This window comes from Sorex araneus, chromosome 1 (genome assembly GCF_027595985.1).
Source record: "Sorex araneus isolate mSorAra2 chromosome 1, mSorAra2.pri, whole genome shotgun sequence".
In the NCBI taxonomy this organism is placed as follows: domain Eukaryota; kingdom Metazoa; phylum Chordata; class Mammalia; order Eulipotyphla; family Soricidae; genus Sorex; species Sorex araneus.
Genome location: NC_073302.1, coordinates 222161216 through 222181552, shown reverse-complemented (window position 1 = coordinate 222181552; position 20337 = coordinate 222161216). Strand labels below are relative to the sequence as shown.

Sequence of the window (20337 nt, the reverse complement as noted above, 5' to 3'; positions counted from 1 at the left end):
TGAACCTAACCCCTGAAATGTTTCCCTGGCTCCTCACCTACTTTTTTTTTTTTCCCACACCTGGCAATGTTTAGGGGTTATTTCTGGCTCTTTGTTCAGGGATCATTCCTGGTAGTGCTGAGGGGACCATATAGGATGCTGGGGATTGAACCTGGGAAGCCACATGCAAGGCAGCACCTTACCTGCTGTACTATCCCTCCAGCCCCCATAGCTACAGTTTTTAAAAAGCAGGAGCAAGTTTTTCTTTAATACCACCGTAGATAAGCATAAGCCATCTCTAAGGCACATTGAGTTGGAGTTAGTGTCTTTCTCTTCAATTCCTTTTGTCTAGTACTCATATTTATTAGACTTTTTTCCAAATTATTTGAGCAATAGTTTAATCACTCGGACTGAGAGGCTTCTCATGTATTTATTTTTCTTCAATTTGAAGTTTGATACCTGCCTTAAACTACTGAGACTTAATTTTGTATTTTAGCCTACTTATTTTCGTTTTTGTATTTTGGTTTTGGGGCTAGAGCCAGAGGCACACTGTGCTTGCTCCTGGCTCTGCACTCAGGGATCACTCTTGGTGGGCTCTCAGGAACATCTGGGATGCTGAGGATTGAGCCTGGGTTGGGCACATGCAAGCCAAACACTCTACCTGCTGGATTATCTGGTCCGCAAAGTATTAAGTTTAAAGATAAATGTTTGAAAGGCTTGATAATAAGAGGTTCCTCCCCTCCCCATTTGCCCATAGACGTGCACAAATTTGTTTGATCTTATTTGTCCTTTCGTTATCTTATTTCCTAAGGTGTTACCAGATTACCTTTTTGTGATTTTTAGAGGAAAGGGAGATGGCAAAGCTTAATTACAAAACATGGAAAATGGACTTTGTTTGTTTTAACAGAGAAGCTGCAGTCAGTTTCTCCTAGGCTGTAGCGAGAACATTGGGGAATGGGACTTGAAGCGCGGATGTAACACGAGCAAGACTTACTGCAAGGACTTGAGTTTCCCTGGCTGGTTTGTGCTGGGGCTGTCTCGGAGGAGTGAGAGTCTGAGACTAGATGACTACAGGAAGACTCTTATGGAGTCGATATGGGGGTGCATCTGCCCCTGGGGGTTATCCTCAAAGCTTAATCAGTGGGGTAATCTTTTCTCATGGGAAAACAGTTAAAAGTTGGAGGAATAAATACACCTGCGTTTTGTAGCATGCTGTTTGTGTTTCATCTAGACGTAAGGGGCATGGTTTTATGAGTTTGTCATGGGAGGGGAATTGCCTTGTGATTTTTAGGGTAGTGATCAGCCGCTTGGGCATTGGAGAATGGACTTTGAAGGCAAGACAGCAGAACAGTGTCGCAGACAGTTTTCTCCTTAAGTTTCCAGCCATCAGAGAAGCATCACATGCTTTGGGACTTCTGGCGGCTGCATCACAGAAGGTTATTATTTTATTGCCTTGTGAATTATTCATTTTAAAGCATTTGTTCCTGAATTATAAAATAATCACCATTTTTGCAGTCTAGTTACAAGTATTTCCTGTAAGCCATTGTTTCCTCCCTCGTTCCTCTGCTGGATAATTTTTTAAAACTACTTGGACCTAATTATATTACTTCATGTGACTTCCTATCCTTCCCTAGATGGTTCCACCCCTCTGTTTTTTTCTTGCATGAATTGCAGCCCATTTATATGGGCTATAATCTTTTTTTTTTTTTTTTTTTTTTTTTTTACTTTTTGGGTCACACCTGGCAATGCACAGGGGTTACTCCTGGCTCTGCGCTCAGGAATTACTCCTGGCAATGCTCAGGGAACCATATGGGATGCTGGGAATCAAATCCGGGTTGGCCGTGTGCAAGGCAAATGCCCTACCCACTGTGCTATTGCTCCAGCCCATGGGCTATAGTCTTTAGTATTTATTTTTTTATGTTAATTTCTGGTGGACTGAAATTGGGATACTTGAATGGATCTACTCGGATCCCCAGAGGAAAGACATTTACTGAACAAAAATATGAGTATCAGTATCCATTTTATTTTCATTGTTTATATTTTTTAGGGGAGTGTCACCCAAGCAAGGTTTGGGTGACCTGGACCCATTTCCAGTGATACTCAGCCAGCTGACCAGTGGTTCAGCGGGAGGGCCTGAATGCTCAGTTTCTTAGTCTCTGGGGCTGGAGGGGGTTGGGCACACATAGAGGACGTGCCCCAACCCCTGTGCTGTTTCCTGTTCTCTTAATGTTCTTTCCAATCCACTCCTGCCTCCTTGGCCTGCCAGACCCATGAGGAAGGGTCCTGATCCCGCTCCTATGCGAGTGTTCCACATTGGGAAGTGATTTGAGAAACTTCTTGAAAACTTAGGGAGGGAGGAGAGGAGGGCGTGAGGGAGGGAAGGAAGGAATTGCTGTGTACCAACTGTCTCTTTGAATTGATTGGCTGTGCCTCTGGGAGCACTTGAGAGCTAATGCGTCCTATCTGCTGTTTTGTCTCTGTAGCACACCTTGGGCTCAATCTTTGAGTTCCAGGGCAATAGAATTTCTGTTAAAATATCATTTGTTCATAGTTCTTTTTTGGAAAGTATTTCTGTTTTGAATTTCAGTGTTTTTCTTACTCTAAACATAGATTTAGACTAAGGTGGTAAAATTTGGAAGAAATCTTAATTGTTCTCCTATGTAGTCAATGTCACAATCTGCAAATTCCTTATACTTTATGTGTGTATAATAATTGTATCACATATTTGGAATTTGGTAAGCATTCCAAGTTTTTTGTTGAAAAAGTTCTAGAAAATGGGGGGAAGCAAATGGTAATGAATTTCAGTAGTAGCCTAGGTGGTACTAAAACAGTCTTTTAAATCACCTTCAAAGATGGATGGGTTTTCTCACCATTGCATAAGCAATTATGAGTGTTAGAGGAAATTACACAGAAAATACTTTTGTAAGATCAGGCAGGTGATGAGGTTATTCTGACCAGGCGATAGTCCTCTGGGCTACTTTATATGCTCATGCTTCTGGCTTAACCAAGTTAGGTATTACTGAAAATTTAAGCAGGAATAGCACAATAGAAATTGGATAGTGTTAAAAAAATAATGTCTTGAGCACAAGAACCATGCTTACATTTTCCATGTTTATTTTTGTCTGTATATACTTCAGTAATTGTAGTCACAATGCATGTTTTCTTTTCATTTTTTAAAAAACTTAACATTTTGCACATATGTGGAATTATGAGACCTGAAGTTGTGTAACATAGTTGTAGGCCAAGGGCGAGTAAGAACTAATTTTCTTAGACCAAAAAGTACACAAATATCATTTGATAATTCTTTTTCAGCAGTGTATATTTGGGAATCTAGTTTATGACTAAATTGGATTATATATCATGATTGAAATGAAAAAAGTAAGTACATGGGGGCTGGAGCAATAGCACAGTGGGTAGGGTATTTGCCTTGCATGCGACCAAACCGGGTTAAATTCCCAGCATTCCATATGGTCCCCTGAACACTGCCAGGAGTAATTCCTGAGTGCAGAGCCAGAAGTAGCCCCTGTGCATATGCCAGGTGTGACCCAAAAAACAAACAAACAAAAAGAAGTAAGTACTTCATGTAGTTTAGAAGACTTTTTGTTGTCTCAGTTTCTTTTATAGAGAATAAAAATAATATTAATTGCTGCATTATGAAGTGGCTGTCAGTGGAACTTGATATTCTTTTCTAGATTGAAGATAATCTAAACTGGGTATTTGAAAATAGGATTGTGTTTGAATTATGCCTTTGAACCTTCTCCAACTCTGTCTTTCCCCCATGTGACCTTGGGGTAGAACATCTAATCATAAATGAAAACTAGGAGTAAAAGTATTTGATATTAAGTTGATTATGAGGAATAGTTCATGGTCTGCAAGGTTACTATGAAAATAAAGGAGGCATTTAAAACTGATGTTGTAGGACTGAGTGATAGTACCACGGGTAGGGCATTTACCTTGCATGCAGCTGACCTGGGTTAGAACCCCACCGTCATATGGTTTCCTGTGCCCCACCAAGAGTGGTTCCGAGTTCAGAGCCAGGATAAGCCCTGAGCATAGCCAGGTGTTGCCCCAAAACCAACCAAACAAATAAAAACCCGATGAAGTAGAACAACTCTTTAGTATAGGACAAATAGTCCAAATGCATCCATTCATAGGAGATCTATATAGATTGAGAATTCAGCGACTGGAAACTGATGGCTTAGCCAGCACCTGTTTGCTTCCAACTTTGCTTTGATTTACATGGACTCAGGTGTACTGAGTTAGTAAGTGGTGCAGAGTGGGGAGATGCTGTTCAGGAGTTAGTGAAATGAGTCGCCGGAGTTCTTTATTACAGAACCTGACCCTGTGTTGATTTAGTTCTCAGTCTACATGTTCCAAATGAATAAAATAGAGACGGGGAGAGGGGGAGGCTGGGGAAGGGAGAGAGAGATAGAAAATGAGAGAGAGACAGACAGAGAGAGACCGAGAGAGACAGAGAGAGAGAATATGGATACTGACAGAACATCTGGAGAGAGAGAGAGAGAAGAGAGAGAAGAGAATTTGGATATCGACAGAGCATCTGGAGAGAGAGACAGAGAGAGAACTTGGATACTGACAGAACATCTGGAGAGAGAGACAGAGAGAGAATTTGGATACTGACAGAATATCTGGGGGGGAGAGAGAGAGAGAGAGAGAGAGAGAGAGAGAGAGAGAGAGAGAGAGAGAGAAGAGAATTTGGATACTGACAGAACATCTGAAACCAGGCTCTTTGGAACTTGTCCAGTTTGAGGATATATTCTTATATTCATTAAAGGATAACTAAAAAACTAGGGCTTGCTTATAAAATTGCTGCTTTTATTTTTTTGGTGAGTAGGAGTTAAATTAATGTTTTTTCAGGAAGTAATGGGGAAAAATAGCCACATACTTTTAACTGTTTACCACTCCTAAATTGAGTCATCATTTTGTTAATTTCATCAACATGTTCATTTCTTTCAGCTCCATGTTCATGCATGTCTTTTAACCCGGAAACAAGAAGACTGTCCATAGGTCTAGACAATGGTACCATCTCAGTAAGTACACATAAATAACATTTCCATTTGAAATACTTAAACTTCCTGTGGCATGTATATATATGCACTGTAATGAGAATTATTTATTAATGTTTTTCAAATGTAAAAAAGTCTTTTTTTCCCCCTCAGCAAAAGTGGAAACTGCACTGTGGCAAATTATGGGTAGGTGTGGAGAAAAGCAATCATCACTTTCGAAAGATTTAGCTTGTTGATGTACCCTATGGCTAAAATTGGTGTGGTATGAAACCAGTGAGTAAACTGATGGGCCTGTGTGTTAGAACAAGGTGATCCCAGCAGCTTTGATCAGATGGTTGACTGCGGTGTCAGGTGCCACCCTACACGAGTGACAGAACATGAGGAAAAAGTCTTCTCAGAATTGCTTGTCTGATCATGTCTTCCATACTGAACATTCCTTTTCCTCCTCCGCACTTTATTGTCTTCTTGATGTGAACAGAATTCTGTAAATGTTTGTGTATCTCTATCTGAATTCACATGCAAACATGGTAGACTCTGGGATGATAAATCTTGAGGTAAATGGAGTAATTAGAGATTGAAATAATAATTGGATTTTATCTACCTTTTTCACCTGTATAGTTTTTAATGAATATCTTAACTAGTAACAATACTGATTTGGGAAATTTTTTATTTCAGTCAATCCTTCAGTATTTGCTCTAGTCCTAAGGCATGGTCTCTCCATGCTTGGGGACCGATAATTAGGCAGTAGCTACTCTTCCCTACAGACTGAAGAGATGAGAGTCTCAAGAAAGGCCCAGGCTAAGCCTTTCTTGCCTTCACCTCCATGTTTGAAATACCCAACTCAGGCATTTCCTGTTGAGAGCCTGCTTCCGGGACTTGCCTGAACTTTCTACTAATAGTTCTGAGAAGGACAAAGTAGTAAATGCTCCATATGTACCAGGTTCACATGAATACGGCCCTCAGAATGTGGATGGAACTGGGGTATGGGAAGAGAAAAGAAGGCTGCCCGCCCGTGCATCACACTATGATGTAGAACTTAAAATTCAAAATATATACAGAATTTCCAGGTGTTCTAGCTGTTGAACTTAATTCATTACTTTTAAATATTTAGGATATGTAATGTGGGTTTTCATTTGTAGTCTTGATTTCACCTCTACATATAATAGGATGGGGGCCTGACATTTTTCATTTGACCTTCAGTAAAAACGTTGGTGACCTTTAGGGAAAATATAACAGTATTGTTAAATGTAAATGAGTCTATTGACAAATGTTTATGTAATTTCTATAAGATGCAGTTCATTAGGTTAGTTTGAATTTTTCCTTAGGAGACAGAGGTTTGTACTGCAGATCTTTACTTCAGGATTGTCATTCTGAAAAGGGAATGTGGAGGATAAATTAATCTAATTTAATTTATTTGGCTTTTGGGCCACACACAGCAGTTCTCAGGGCTTACTCCTAGCTCTCTGTTCAGGGTTCACTTCTCCTGGACTCCAGGGACCATATGTAGTGCCTAGGATTGAACTGGGTTGGCTGTGCGCAGGCAAGCACCCAACTCTCACTCCAGCCCTGGGAAAATTAGTTTTATAAGCTAAAGAGAGAAATTCAATTTCTGATTGAGCTGAAGTGTTCGTTACAAATAAAATTTAAAAAGATGAACTGAAATCCAGCAGTTCATGAAAGTGTTTATATCACACTTTCTGTGCAAAGTTTCAAGTATATGTAATGAATGGGCGATTCTTAGCACTTTTGAATTTAATGTAGGTAGTACATTCTGAGTAGTTAGGCTCTGAAGGCAAGAAAGGTCAACAAAGGAAGTTATGGAGAGTTCTCTCTGTTCTAGTTAAGAAGAAGCGCCCCCCCCCCCCCAAAAAAAAAGGGGGAAGAGGAAGAGCCATCTTACTTCTTTGGCAATGGAAATACCAGGGAACTGGAGCATAAATCAAGACCCAGGCGGAGACGCTTCTCCAGCTGTGTCAGTACAGGGTGGAGATACCAAACCTTTCCCTACCTCAAGTTTCTCAAAAAGATTAAGCTTGTAGGACATTTTATGTTGCTGATAAAAATCTCATCTGAAGAATTACAAAGATTTCTGAGTTAGGGAAAGATAGAATAGTGTATCTAAAGTTTGGAATTTCTTTATTCCCTGTGCCATAGCAGACTCTTTACAGAATATACTTACATATTTTTAGCTTTTTACTTTCTGGGCATGAGAAATGCTATTTAGAGACTACACATTCTCTGTTCCCTTGACTATGCAAATAAAAATTTAAAATATAGGTTAACCTACTGGTTGGACAAAGAAAGGTTGAAAACACAAAGTGAATCTTTATTTCACTTTATTTTGCTGAGTAAAAATATATTTAAGGTGCCATTAATCTTATGTAATAAAGTAAAGATATATATGAGTCATTTTTCCCCAAACATTTGTCCACAAAAATAGAGGCAAAATTGCACACTGCAGATGCGATAGCAGCAAGCAAGCAGCCAGTTTGAAGAATTTATCTTGGGAAAAGAACGAAGAGCTATTGAGCTAGAGGGACGAGTACAGCTCCAGGGATGGAAGCTGGGGCTGACTTTTTCTTCTTCCCATTAAATAACAAAATAGGAGGCTGGAGCAATAGCACAGCGGGTAGGGCGTTTGCCTTGCACGTGGCCGACCAAGGTTCGATTCCCAGCATCCCATATGGTCCCCTGAGCACCGCCAGTAGTAATTCCTGAGTGCAGAGCCAGAAGTAACCCTTGTGCATCACGGGATGTGACCCAAAAAGCCAAAAAAAAAAAAAAAGTCATTGTTTGGTCATGAGATTGAGAGTGTAATTTTTTTTTTGGGGGGGGGTCACACCCAGCAGTGCACAGGGGTTATTCCTGGCTCTGCACTCAGGAATTACTCCTGGTGGTGCTCGGGGGAGCATATGGGATGCTGGGAATCAAACCCGGGTTGGCCGTGTGCAAGGCAAATGCCCTACCCGCTGTGCTATTGCTCCAGCCTCAAGAGTGTAATTTTAAAACAAAATACATTTTATTAAACAGTTTTACTTATACCAGATTTTATTATTAGACTTTAAAATATTATGATTTGGTAGCATGGTTATAACAGTGTTAACACAGGGTTTTTTTTGTTTTGTTTTGTTTTGGGGGGCTCCATCTGGTGGTGCTGGGCCTGGAAGCCCAGTTGTCTGTGTGCAAGACAAGCACCTTAGCTGTTCTACTAGGGCCCCAGCCCCTTCCTTTTATTTTTGATTTAACTGCATTTCACCCCCACCAAAGTACCCAGGGCCCCTATTTCTAGTTTGCCCTTCCCCCCACTGCTTGGTAATTTCAGTTTTGTGACCCGGACACGTCTGTCACTGTTTGGTACTGTCTCTTCCCTTATTTGCTCCATATACGACAGGGAATGCGCTCATCTGCTATTGTCTTTCACACTCTAATATTTCTTTTAACACAACAGAAGGCTTTTTTGGTACCTATACTTTTTTACTCTTTCTGATGTCTCCCTTCTGCCATTTTGTTCTAATTACATTTTGGGGGGGGGGTTCTTTTGGGGCCACACCTGGAAGTATTCAGGGGTTCCTTCTGGCTCTGCATGCAGGAATTACTCCGGATGGTGCTCAGGGGACCATGTGGGATGCCAAGGCTCAAACCCAGGTTGGGCTGCATGCACAGCAAGTATCCTACCTGCTGTACTTAGCTCAGGCCCCTTGTTCTATACGAATTTATTCCAATGTTATGTTTTCTCTTTCTTGTTTTTGGACAGAAGTTACCAGAGCCCGATCCAGTGAAATCAGCCCTACACTGTACCCAGTAGGTTAGCTGCAGTGTATTCATTTTGTTTCCTGAAATGTTTTTAAGGCTGTTTCCTCCTTTAAAGTATAGCATTAGAGACTTGGTTAGGGTCCAGCTTTTATTTATTTCCTCACCCCACTGATGTTAGTGTAATTCTTGTACAGATAGGGATTAATTGTATAATTGGTGAAGTAACTAGTTGATTTAAGTGCACACATATCTTGAGCTAGTCTGTTTGTATAATTTTTTTGTCATTCAAAACTTTTTGTAAAGAATGGCAGTAGTTTATTTTATCTTGAGCTTTCAGCAATACTTTTTCCTTTAGTAGTGAACGAAGTCATTGTGCAAACTGGTATTCATGCTGAGGGCTTTAAAATTAAGTCAGCCAACAAGTATTAAATATCAACAGTGTGTAAAAGAATATACTCAGTTTTAGAGTGTGGTTTCTGCTTACAAGTTGTTTATCATTCATTTTGGGGAAAGTGAATAATGAATTTATGAAAAACAGCACAAAGTACAAATAATTACAGCAGGAGTTAGCAGTGCACAGTGGCTATGAGAGTGGCAGGGCAGCAAGGTCAGGAGAGAGGAGGAGACATTGGTCTGCGACAGCTCCTTGGAGACCGGCTGTGAGCTGGAGTTTAAAGATGGGCCAGTTGGATTAGCCAAAAATAGCACATTAACGTATTTCAGGAAAAATGAATAGCATGGGGGTAAATGGAGTCAGAAGGGGCCAGAAATGCTTAGAAAAGAATTAGAAACAGATTAATGAAGTGCAAAGAATAAAAGGTAGTCAGGGTTTGACTGTGATGGATAATTAGCATCACGGAAAGGAATTGGATCCCTAGCCGGGAATATCTCCTCCCCACTAATGCCCTGTTAATGGGAAGACTTTCTAAGATATTTAAAGGGGATAATTGATTAATGAGGAAATGTCAACAGAGTAATGAAAGAATTTCCATTCACCTATTTTTTACCAATTCTAGTAATGGCTAGGAATAATCACAGAGATTCATGTATGTTTATCTTTTTAAGAGAATATCCTTTTAAAAAAAATACTAATAGAGAGCCAATTTTTATTCATCTCTTGCCAAGATAGATATTTAGTCTTTGAAGATTTTTTTAATAAGATACCAAAATAATAAAACAAGAACAAACAAAAACTCTGTCCTTTGACACCTAATGGGGAGTTTGGTTTGGGAAAAGATGGATTCCCTGAGAGTCAGCATTCAGGGCGGTGATGATTAGAACATTAAGCGATAGTAGCCTTGTGTAGATTTGTGCTATCTGTGGATGTTTTTGTTGTAGTGGGACTTGTGATTTTCATCTTACCTGTGGCTGTCAGTACATATAGTTACCCACACACGCACCTGGCTGTTCTTGGAACCCTCTGCAGTTCTGGAGATCGGGCCAGGGCCAAGCACCTCAGCCAAGTGCCTGAATACCTGTTCTGTCTCCCTGACCCCAAGGGAGGATGTTCCATATATACAATTTACAAATTCTTTTTTTTTTAATTTCGTCTTTTTTTTTTAATTTCGTCTAAACATCACGATTAACAAAGTTTTTGGTAATAGAGTTTTAGACATAGTGTTCCCAACTCCATCCCACCACCATTGACCATGTCTCCCTATCAGTGACTCAGGGTTCCCCCAAGTCCCCAGCCCATCTCCCTGACAGACCATTTAAATCATTGGGCTCCAAAAATGACAAGTTCTTTGGGACATTTCCCTTGCTTTCCTTCCCACTCTTGATGTTGCAATGACCAAGGCTACACACGGGCTTGGCTGTTTTGCTCGTTGATCTGGTTGTGCTCATTGGTGGCTGCAAGCCACTGAGGGGCTCTCTGGAGGTCAGACTCCTTTAGGCGCGCTGCTCGTGCACACTGGTTGTGGAGTGTAACTGGAACGCATCACACCCTGGTGATGTGGCACTGGGGATCGTGGACAGCACAGCTGCCAGGCTTTGGGGCAACACCTGTGGGTGACTCTGGGGACTGAGCTCTCAGCCTGCCTATAGGAGGAGCAGAGGCCCCTCCCACGTGTGCCCCCTGCCCTTCAAAGGATTCTTGCCCAAGGCGTTAAACCCTGCCTGTTCGCCTCTTCTCTAAGTGGGTGGGCGTATCGCTTCACTGGCTGATGGTTCTGTCTCCTTCACTTGACTCTGAGGCACGTGAGGACACAGACCTAGTCGGCTTCAGTTTTAAGTCTTGTGGACCAGTATTTGTGACTAGTATTAGTGACTTTCAAGGTAGATAGAGGAAAGATGATCAGATCATCAGATTGCCAAGACCAGAGTTGGGCATTTAACTGGCAATTACCCTCAGCAGTGAAACAATACGAACAAACCTATGTTTAAATGACTGGGTTGGGGAGAGAGAATTTGTCTAAACTTTTCTTCTGAAATGTATAATCAGACGAACTTAACACAAACATCTAGGGAACGTACTTAACATATATGTGTTCCTGGCAATTTGTTGACCTAAAACATGCTATTAGGCTTTCATTGCATTGCATTTTTTTAAACTAAGACTTGAAATTTTATGAACTCCTAGGATTATTAAAGGGATATGCATTTGCACATTACTATTAGGCAAAGAATTATATCATCCAAATTAAATTAACAGCTTTATGAGTGCCACTCTTTTTAATTTCACAGTGGTGTTTCCTAGATGGTGTGATTTAAAATTGTTTTATACAATGGTATTCAGGAAGGTGTATGTTAAAAAAGAAAAGATAAGAAAGAAAGAAAAAGAAAGGTATGTCCTCACAGAGTCTCACGGATAGGGGCTCTTTGTATCCCAGATTTCTGTAATCACTCAGGAGAGTTCTGATTGGGACACGGAAGTAAAAGGTGACCCCTTTCAGAAGACTGCTGCTTCAAGGGCAAGGAATGTAGATTCTGTATGAGGGAATATTATTTTTTTAACTAAAAGGAAAATTACCTCTTTGAAAATATAATAAGAAGCATCCAGGGGGCTGGCGCGATAGCACAGCGGGTAGGGCGTTTGCCTTGCACGCGGCCGACCCGGGTTCGATCCCCAGCATCCCATGTGGTCCCCTGAGCACTGCCAGGGGTAATTCCTGAGTACAGAACCAGGAGTAACCTCTGAGCATCGCCGGGTGTAACCCAAAAAGCAAAAAAAAAAAAAAAAAAGATCCACTAGAAGGAATCTAAAAACTGTCAGAGCTGTTTCTATCACTGAAACCAGAATCTTACATTTGCAAGTGTTTTATTATATTTTGAAGGTCTAAAATAATTGGAGAATTTGTAATAGTTCTCCTGCATTGCTCCTGAGAGCAAAACGAGTCACTGCCAATTGCTGGATATCAATATCTGGTTTATTTCTTCACTGGAAACATAAGAAATTCTACAAACTTGGAGGCTTAGCACAGCAGAATTTGTTTTCTTGTCATTTGGGGACTGTAAGTCCTACATGAAGGTGTTGGCAGACCATGTTCTTCTGGGGGACTTTTAGGAGGAAATACTTTGCCTTTTTCCTTACTCCTGAAGTTGTTAGAAATCCCTGGCGTTCCTAGGCTTGCCATGTGGCACTTCAAACCCTGCTTCTCTCTTCATCTCACCTTCCCTTCTCTTGTATTCACATGGTCTTCTTAGAAGGCCCCCGGCCATTTGACTCAAGGCTTACCCTGTTAATCCACTGCAGTCTCATTTTAACTACTTATATCCGCAAAGATCTTCCTTCCATTAAGGTCCCACCCTGAGGTTCCAGGTAAACATGAATTTCGAGACGACACTATTCAGTTCTTTACATTTGATAGTATTCTCCCTATAGTACTTTCCCTGAAAGTTTCTAACATGATTAGGAAACTTAGTTTTGTCAATGTGTAATATGATGTGTTCAGAGAGAGATATCCAAAAATATTAAAAGAATGATACAAAATTCCCTTGATGAAGATAAAAGTGATTAGGCTTGAAAAGGGACCAAAGAGCAAGAGAGATGGCTTAATATATGGAGTGCATGCTTTGCTGGAAACCCTGGTTCAGTTCCTGGCACTAAATATCATCCCCTGAGCACTATCAGCAATGACCCCTGAGGACTGAGTTGAGCTGGAAATAGTGCTCCACCCCCTCCATGGGTGTGATTCTTCCCCCTGAAAGAAATCTTCCATCCACACTGCCACCCTGCCCTAAATCACATGATACCTTGGGTAGGTTGTCAACCTTCCACGTGAAAGCTTACCGTTCTCTGACTCCTGGACAGTTCTTTCCATTATGTTAGCCTGCTCTCTTTCCATCACCAGGATGACTCAAATGCAAGCATAATTACTTGATATGTTGAAAGCTTACATTATTCCATGTATCAAACTATTTTCTTTCTTGTTTTTAGTGTGTGTGTGTGTGTGTGTATGTGTGTGTGTGTGTGTGTGTGTGTTGTGTGGTGGGGTAGTTGGGCGGCCACACCCCGTGGTACTCAGAGTTACTCCTAGCATTGTGCTCAGGGATCACCCCTGGAGGGCTCAGGGGACCATGTGGAATATTGGGGATCCAATCTATGCAAAGCAAGTGTCCTGCCCACTGTACTGTCTCTGGCCCCTAATCATTTTCTTAATGTGCTAAAAAAGGTTAAGAGAAAAAAAAAAGGTCAAAGAGTCTGAGGACATTTGAGCATTTAATGAACAGAGTGTTTTGAGTGAGTTGTTTATTACTGTGGGTTATAATAAGCCTACAGGGACTGAACCCAAGTGGTGAGGTCATGTCCTACAGTGATGACAGGTAAGCTATGAATAAAGCGAGTGAGCTGTGCCCAAGTTGAGTTTCTGGTCCAGCCACTCCTGCTGGAAAGAAACTGTTTAGAAAATCTTTACTTTGATCGACTCAGAAATAGCATATCTGCACTTGTCAGACAGCATAGTACATTCCATATCTTATATTTCCCAAAGAATTGATGTTTTTTCTGAAATTTCCCTACTTTTCAGGATTTCTAGTTGATTATCATGCATGAATAATTGGCTAATCATGAGGTCATTAGAGGGAGGGTTTGAAGAAAATTTCAAGAAATTTTGTGTTCAGAGGTGTGAAACTTGGAATAGTTTGGAATCTCTGGGACCAACCTTTATAAACTGTTACATAACCTCATTATTATCTGTATGAGTTTGTGACACTCATTCTACCTCAAAGATATCAGAGTCAGTTCAAACCATGGCACTAGATTTTCTAGATCCTTTCATTCTTTATTTTTGGGAGATTTGGGGCCACACCTATCAGTCCTTGGGGGTTCCTGTCAGTTCTGTGGCTGAAGGTTGTTCCCTGCTTGGGGGATCATGCTGTCCGAAGCGAGGCAGGTCTCCGAGTGCAGGGTGAGTTGCTGAACCCCTTTACAACTCTTGCTGGCCAGAAGAGTTTTGCATAGAAAGCAGTCTCAAGGATTTTTCGGGCTGCTAATGTGTCAGTTGCTTTCTATGTATTCATATAGAATAATTCACAGAAGATGGTTCTATCCAAGAAAATACCTGTTAGGGGAGTGATTGTGCCTTCAATATTTGTGTACATCGTAGACTTTAGACTCTCTCAAGGAAAATTCTTTTTCTTCCAGTAATATCATTGACATATTTCATCTTTTAGTATTGTAATTATTTAATCTATCATCTTGTTATTTAAAAACGGGGATAAGCAGTAGTGAATACAAATACCAAGAAAGGTACTTGGCCCAAAATTATTTTGTGTTACCTTTGTGTCAATTTTGAACTTTTGAAGGTCTGATTGATATCAGTTTTAGACTATATAGATCCAATATGTGAGGGCACACACATATTGCCATATTTTAATATGGGTGCTGAGGACAGCCAGTAGAGTGTAGCGGGTTAAAATCACATCTATGCTGCCAGCAAGGAGTCATCCGCCACAAAGGGTGGCTTTAGAGAGACATTTTGTTTTATTTTCACACCTGGCAATGCTTAGGAGTGACTCCTGGCTCTGCACTCAGGAATCACTCCTGTTAGTGTTTGGGGACCATATGGGACGCTGGAGATCAAACCCAGATTGGGAGTTTGCAAGGCGAGCACCCTTCCCACTGTACTCTCTGGCTCTCTCTGGCTCCTATGGAGACATTTTTAGAGAGTCGTCACTTCTCTTGGTGACATCCAGAGTGTAGTTCTGCTTCAGAAAAGGACTGATTTGTGTATTATATTCTAGATTGCTTTCCCTTTGTTTAAAACCTTCTCTAAATCACTTTCCCCAGGATTCTTCAGATTGAAACACGTCAGTTTCTATTTATTAATGAAAACTGTGTGAAGTCACAACTCTCTTTCCTGTCACCAAATGTTTTCTTTCTTTCTCTCATTGGCAGACAAGGTATCTGTGGTGAGTTTCTGCATTTCCTCACTTTTCCTTTCCCGATGTGCACAATACTGCAGTATGTCTTTCAGCCCCAACCATCTGTCTGAACGGCTCTGACTGGTTCCAAAAGATCTCCACATGGATTTATCCAACTAACAATGTCAGATCCTGATTGTTTGACCTTCCTGGCAGCATTTAGCTTGTTCTTTGTTCCTGAAATACGTTGTTTTTTTTTTTTTTTAATGTGCCATGACTGTCCTGGTTTTCCTCCTGTTCTCGAACCCTCTTGTCTGTTTCTGTCATAAGCTGTGCTCTAGCCAGTTTTGGTGGTGTGGGGTTCCTCATCTTTGCTCAGGTGTTTGCTGCTTCTTGCTGGTCAGTGTCACTTGTGTCTTGCCCTTATTTGTTATCACACTTTATGTCTGCACTCCAACTTTTTTTTTTCCTTTTTGGGTCACACCTGGCGATACACAGGGGTCACTCCTGGCTCTGCACTCAGGAATTACCCCTGGCAGTGCTCAGGGGACCATATGGGATGCTGGGAATCGAACCCAGGTCGGCCGCATGCAAGGCAAACGCCCTACCCGCTGTGCTATCGCTCCAGCTCCCTGCGCTGCAACTTTCTTCTTAGTATTTCCCGTTGATACCTCAAAGGAGTCCTCATCGTCCCCAGGTACCGGTCAGACTCGGGGGTCCCCCACTCCTGGTCTTTCTCAGTATTACCTATGCCGCTGCTTATGGCCACTGCTCACTTTGTTGAATGAGTTGTTCTCTCCGGACTCAGTTTTCCTTTCCTGTTGAATCTGTCAGGGTTCTTAATTACTGATTTCCGCCCCCCCCCCTTTTTTGCTTTCTTTATTGAATCACTGTGAGAGACACAGTTACAAAGCTGTTCATGATTGGGTTTCAGTCATACAATGTTCCAACACCCGTCCATTCACCAGTGTATGCTTCCTACCACCAGAGTCTCCAGTTTCCCTCCTGCTATCCCACAACCCCTTCACTCGAGGCCTGCCTCTGAGGCAGGCACTTTTCTTCTTTATCTTCTCTCTGGCTCTTTCTCTCTTTCCTTATGGGCATTCTGGTTTGCAATACAGGTATTGAGTGGTTGTCATGTTTGTTTCTTTACCTATTTTCAGCACACAGTTCTTATCCAGAGTGATCACTTCCAACTATTATTGCTATAGTGGTCCCTTCTCTATCCCAACTGCCTTCTCCCCCAGCACTTGGGGCAGACTGCCAACTCTGGACCAATCCTCCTGGCCCTTTCTATTGTTCTTGGGTATTAGTCTCCTACTATGTGTTTTTTTTTTTCATATCGCACAAATGAGTACAATCATTCTATGTCTGTCCCTTTCCTGCCAATTCATCTCATGCATCATGGTACTCTCCATGTCCATCCATGTATAAGCGAATTTCATGACTTCATTTTTCCTAGTGGCTGCATAGTATTCCATTGTGTACATGTGCCATAGTTTCTTTATCCCTTCGTCTGTTCTCGGGCACTTGGGTTGTTTTCAGATTCTAGCTGTTGTGAATAGTGCTGCTATGAGCAGAGAAGTGTAAGTGTTTTTTCTGCAGTGTTTTTGGGCCCCCAGGGTATATTCTCAGGAATGGTATTACTGGGTTGTATGGAAGCTCACTTTCTAGTTTTTTGAGAAATGCCCATATTGTTTTCCAGAAAGACTTGACCTCTTGGCATTCCCACCATGAATGAGAACCTCTTTCTCCCCGCATCCATGCCAGTACTCATTTTTGTTTTTTTTTACATGTTCCAATTTCTGTGGTGTGTGATATCTAATTATTTTTTAAATTTGCATATAGAGCTTTTTTTTCATGATCCTTTTGGCCATTCATATTTCTTTGAGGAGTTTCTGTTCATTTCTTCTCCCCATTTTTGGATGGGGCTGGATTTATTTTCATGGCAAGTTCTACTAGTGCCTTATCATCTTTGTTATTAACCTCTTATCAGACGTGTATTGGGTAAATAATTTTTCTAACTCTATGAACTGTCTTTGTATCTTTTTTCTTTTGATCACTCTTTCTTTTGAGGAGCAGAAGCTTCTTAATTTGATGTGGTCCCATTTGCTTCTCTTTGCTTCCACATGCTTGGTCAGTCTGTGTAATCTTTGAAGGTGCCTTTAGCTTCAATGTCATGGAGGGTCCTGCCTATGTTTTCCTCCGTGTGCTTTATGGATTCAGTCTGATTTGAGGTAGTTAATCTATTTTGATGCGACTGTGCCTGAGATTAGAAAGGAGTCTGAGTTCATATTTTTAAATGTGGCTGCCCATTTTTCCCAGCATCACTTGTTGAAGAGGTATTTCTTGCTTTTTTGAAGATTAAATGATCATATGTTTGAGGGTCAGTGTCAGGATATTCAGCTCTATTCTACAGATCTGTAGGTCTATCTTTATTCTAATGCCATGCTGTTTTAATTACTATCACTTTGTAGTAGGGTTTGAGTTGGGGAAGGTGATGCCTCCCATCTTCTTTTCCCCGAGGATTACTTTTGCTGTTTGTGGGGTTTAATTGTTCTATATGAATTTCAGGAGTGTTTGATCTATTTCCTTGAAATATGTCATGGGTGTCCTTATAGGGACTGCATTGAGTCTGTATAATGCTTTGGGGAGTATTGCTTTTTTGACAGTGTTAATCCTTCCAATCCATGAGCAGTGGATGGGATGTGTCCATTTCCTCATGTCCTCTTTTATTTCTTGAAGGAGTGTCTTGTAATTTTCTTTGTATAGATATTTCACCTTTTCAGTTAGAGTTGATTCTGAGGCACTTGATTGCAATGACTGAGTTTTGTCTCCTTAATAATTCTCAGCTTCTTGTCTTTATCAACATCCTCATCACCTACCAGCCCTGCCCTGTTTTATCATTTCCTCCTTGGGTCCTCCAGTGACCCTCCCTCAATGGTCACATTGTACCCACTCTGCCTCGCTAGTCTGTTTTCCATATTAGAGGTGTAAGAATATTAGAGGTGGAAGAATTGTTTCAAAATACACATCGTGTCTTGTCAAATTTGTTTCCAAACCACTTCGTGGCTTCCCCTGACTCTAGGACACAGACTGAAATACTTCAATTCATATGGCCCGGCGGACCTATTGGGTCTGCTTTGCTCCACAGCCTTTCTTCAAAGCAGAATTTCACCTGTTGGTCTTTCAGCTTTAGTGATGCTCTTTTAGTCCCTGGTGCTTGAATGTGCTTTTTCTCTCTTTGGTTACTTTGTTTTCATCCTCACACCTTAGCTAAATTTTTATTTCCTTAAAAAAAAATTTTTTTTTTCATTTCCTTAGAAAAGTTTTCTGTCATCCTCTAATGGTTCATGTCTCTGGGTTATGTGCTCGTCACAGAGACTACCCCTTCTCTGTAATTTTCTGTAATGTATTTGCATTAATTTGTGGGAATTATTTGATTAGTGTATATTTTTAGCATAAGTCCTGCCCCACATTCGTCTGCTTGAATTTCTGTTACATCCTGATAACTAACAAATGCCCATTGACTACTAATGCTTATAATTACAGAATGAATGAGTGAGAATAACAGGTTTATCGATTTCATTATCTTTTCAAAGAACTTTAGTGATCTTTTGTATTGTTGTTATTTGGTTTTTGTATACTTGTTGCTTTCTTCCTACTTTAGTCTTTTGTTTCTTTTTGTTCCTCCTTTTCTAGTCATTTCAGGTCCAAGGTTAGATAATTTATTGAGGCTACTATTCTTTATTGATGTTGGCCTGAATTAGTACTGAACCTTCTTCTTGCTATTGCTTCATCTGATAACTTGCCTCTTTGTTCTCAGGTCAATTTTTATTTCTACTTTTTTTTTTTAGTTGACCAGTGTGCTTTTCAGAAGCATGTTTTTTAATTTCCAAATTTTGCGGTCTTCCTCATTTGTTTTATTGTGATTTCCAGTTTCATAGCATTGTGGATGGATGACACTTGATATAATTTCAATTTTATGTATGTGTTAAAATTCCTTTCATATACCAGCATATAATCTGTCCTTGAGAAAATTCCATGCGCATTTGAGAATAGCATGTATTCATTTGTTTTGTGATGGAATTTTCTGTATATATCTAAATTAATTACTTAATTTAGTGCCATTAATTATTAATTTTTTGTCTGGACGACCTGTTCATTGCTGTTAAATAGAATATTGAAATTCTCTACAATTACTTTGTTGCTGTTTGTGTATCCCTTGAGATCTGTTAGTAATTAAGAAAAAAAATATATATATATACTTATTTATTTTGGTGACCTCGTTGGATGCATTTATATTGAAGACTGTTGGTATCTTCTTACTTGATCAATGAATATGTAATATCTGGCCATGTCTCATTACCCTTTTTTGTTGAAATTCTGTCTTATTAATTATGAGATTTAGCAGTTCTCACCCTTTTCTCTGTGTTACTGACTTGGAACATCTTACTATAGTCTTTCACTCAGAGTTTTACACTCTCTGAGACTCTCATTTGTTAGTATATAAATGGATTATATATCTATATAGTATATAGATGAATTATATATATAGTATGTACTACGTATATACTATATAGTGTGTGTCTACACACCCCCTCCCCCCACATATATATTTAGGACCCACCTTCACTGGACCTTGGAGAGTGTGGGGCCACTCCGGGCGATGCTTGGCCCAGTGGTGCAGGTTCCACAGTGCTCAGAAAGGTGAGGTGGTGTTGCTCAGGCCTGGTGGTTCTTGGGGTCACCAGGGCTAAATGTGGTAATGCTAGGTTGGAATACGCATGTGCAAGCATGTGCTATGGAGATCGAAGTTAGGGCCTTGGACATGCTAGGCATGTGTTTACCATTCGTATTTATCTCTCCAGTTCCAAGATAGACTTTCCTCTTTAAAAAAAAAATCTATGTAGCCATTCTGTCTTTGGATTGGTGAATTCAGACTGTTCACATTTATGATTATTGATGTACAGAGCTTACTGTCGTTCCATCATGTTTTCTTGTTGTTTTATATTTCTCTTGTTTTTCTACCATTTCTTTGTCTTTCATGTGGATGATGTACCCTTATAACTCTCCAGTTTTTTTCAGTTTTTTTTCCTTCTAAATGCCTCTGCTCCAGATTTTTGTTTTATGGTTACCTTGGGGAGTGCGTTGTACTTTCTATATTTAAAAATGTCTTTTTTGTGTGCTGGTGGCATTCACTTGTCATCATCGGACTATTCTGGTTCTATTCTTTTCTTCTCCGTCTCCTTTAATATTTTGATGCTATTTCATATTG

At 40.4% G+C, this 20337-nt stretch overlaps 1 protein-coding gene across 2 annotated transcripts in view; it reads left to right on the top strand.

Moving 5' to 3' along the window:
• WDFY2 (WD repeat and FYVE domain containing 2) overlaps window positions 1-20337 on the top strand; it is a 194738-nt gene that overhangs the window by 85245 nt on the left and 89156 nt on the right. For both annotated transcript variants that reach the window (XM_055124053.1, XM_004604482.2), the window contains exon 3: window positions 4954-5027. In XM_055124053.1, the coding sequence (XP_054980028.1) occupies window positions 4954-5027 (74 nt within the window). The remainder of the gene's footprint in view (window positions 1-4953; window positions 5028-20337) is intronic.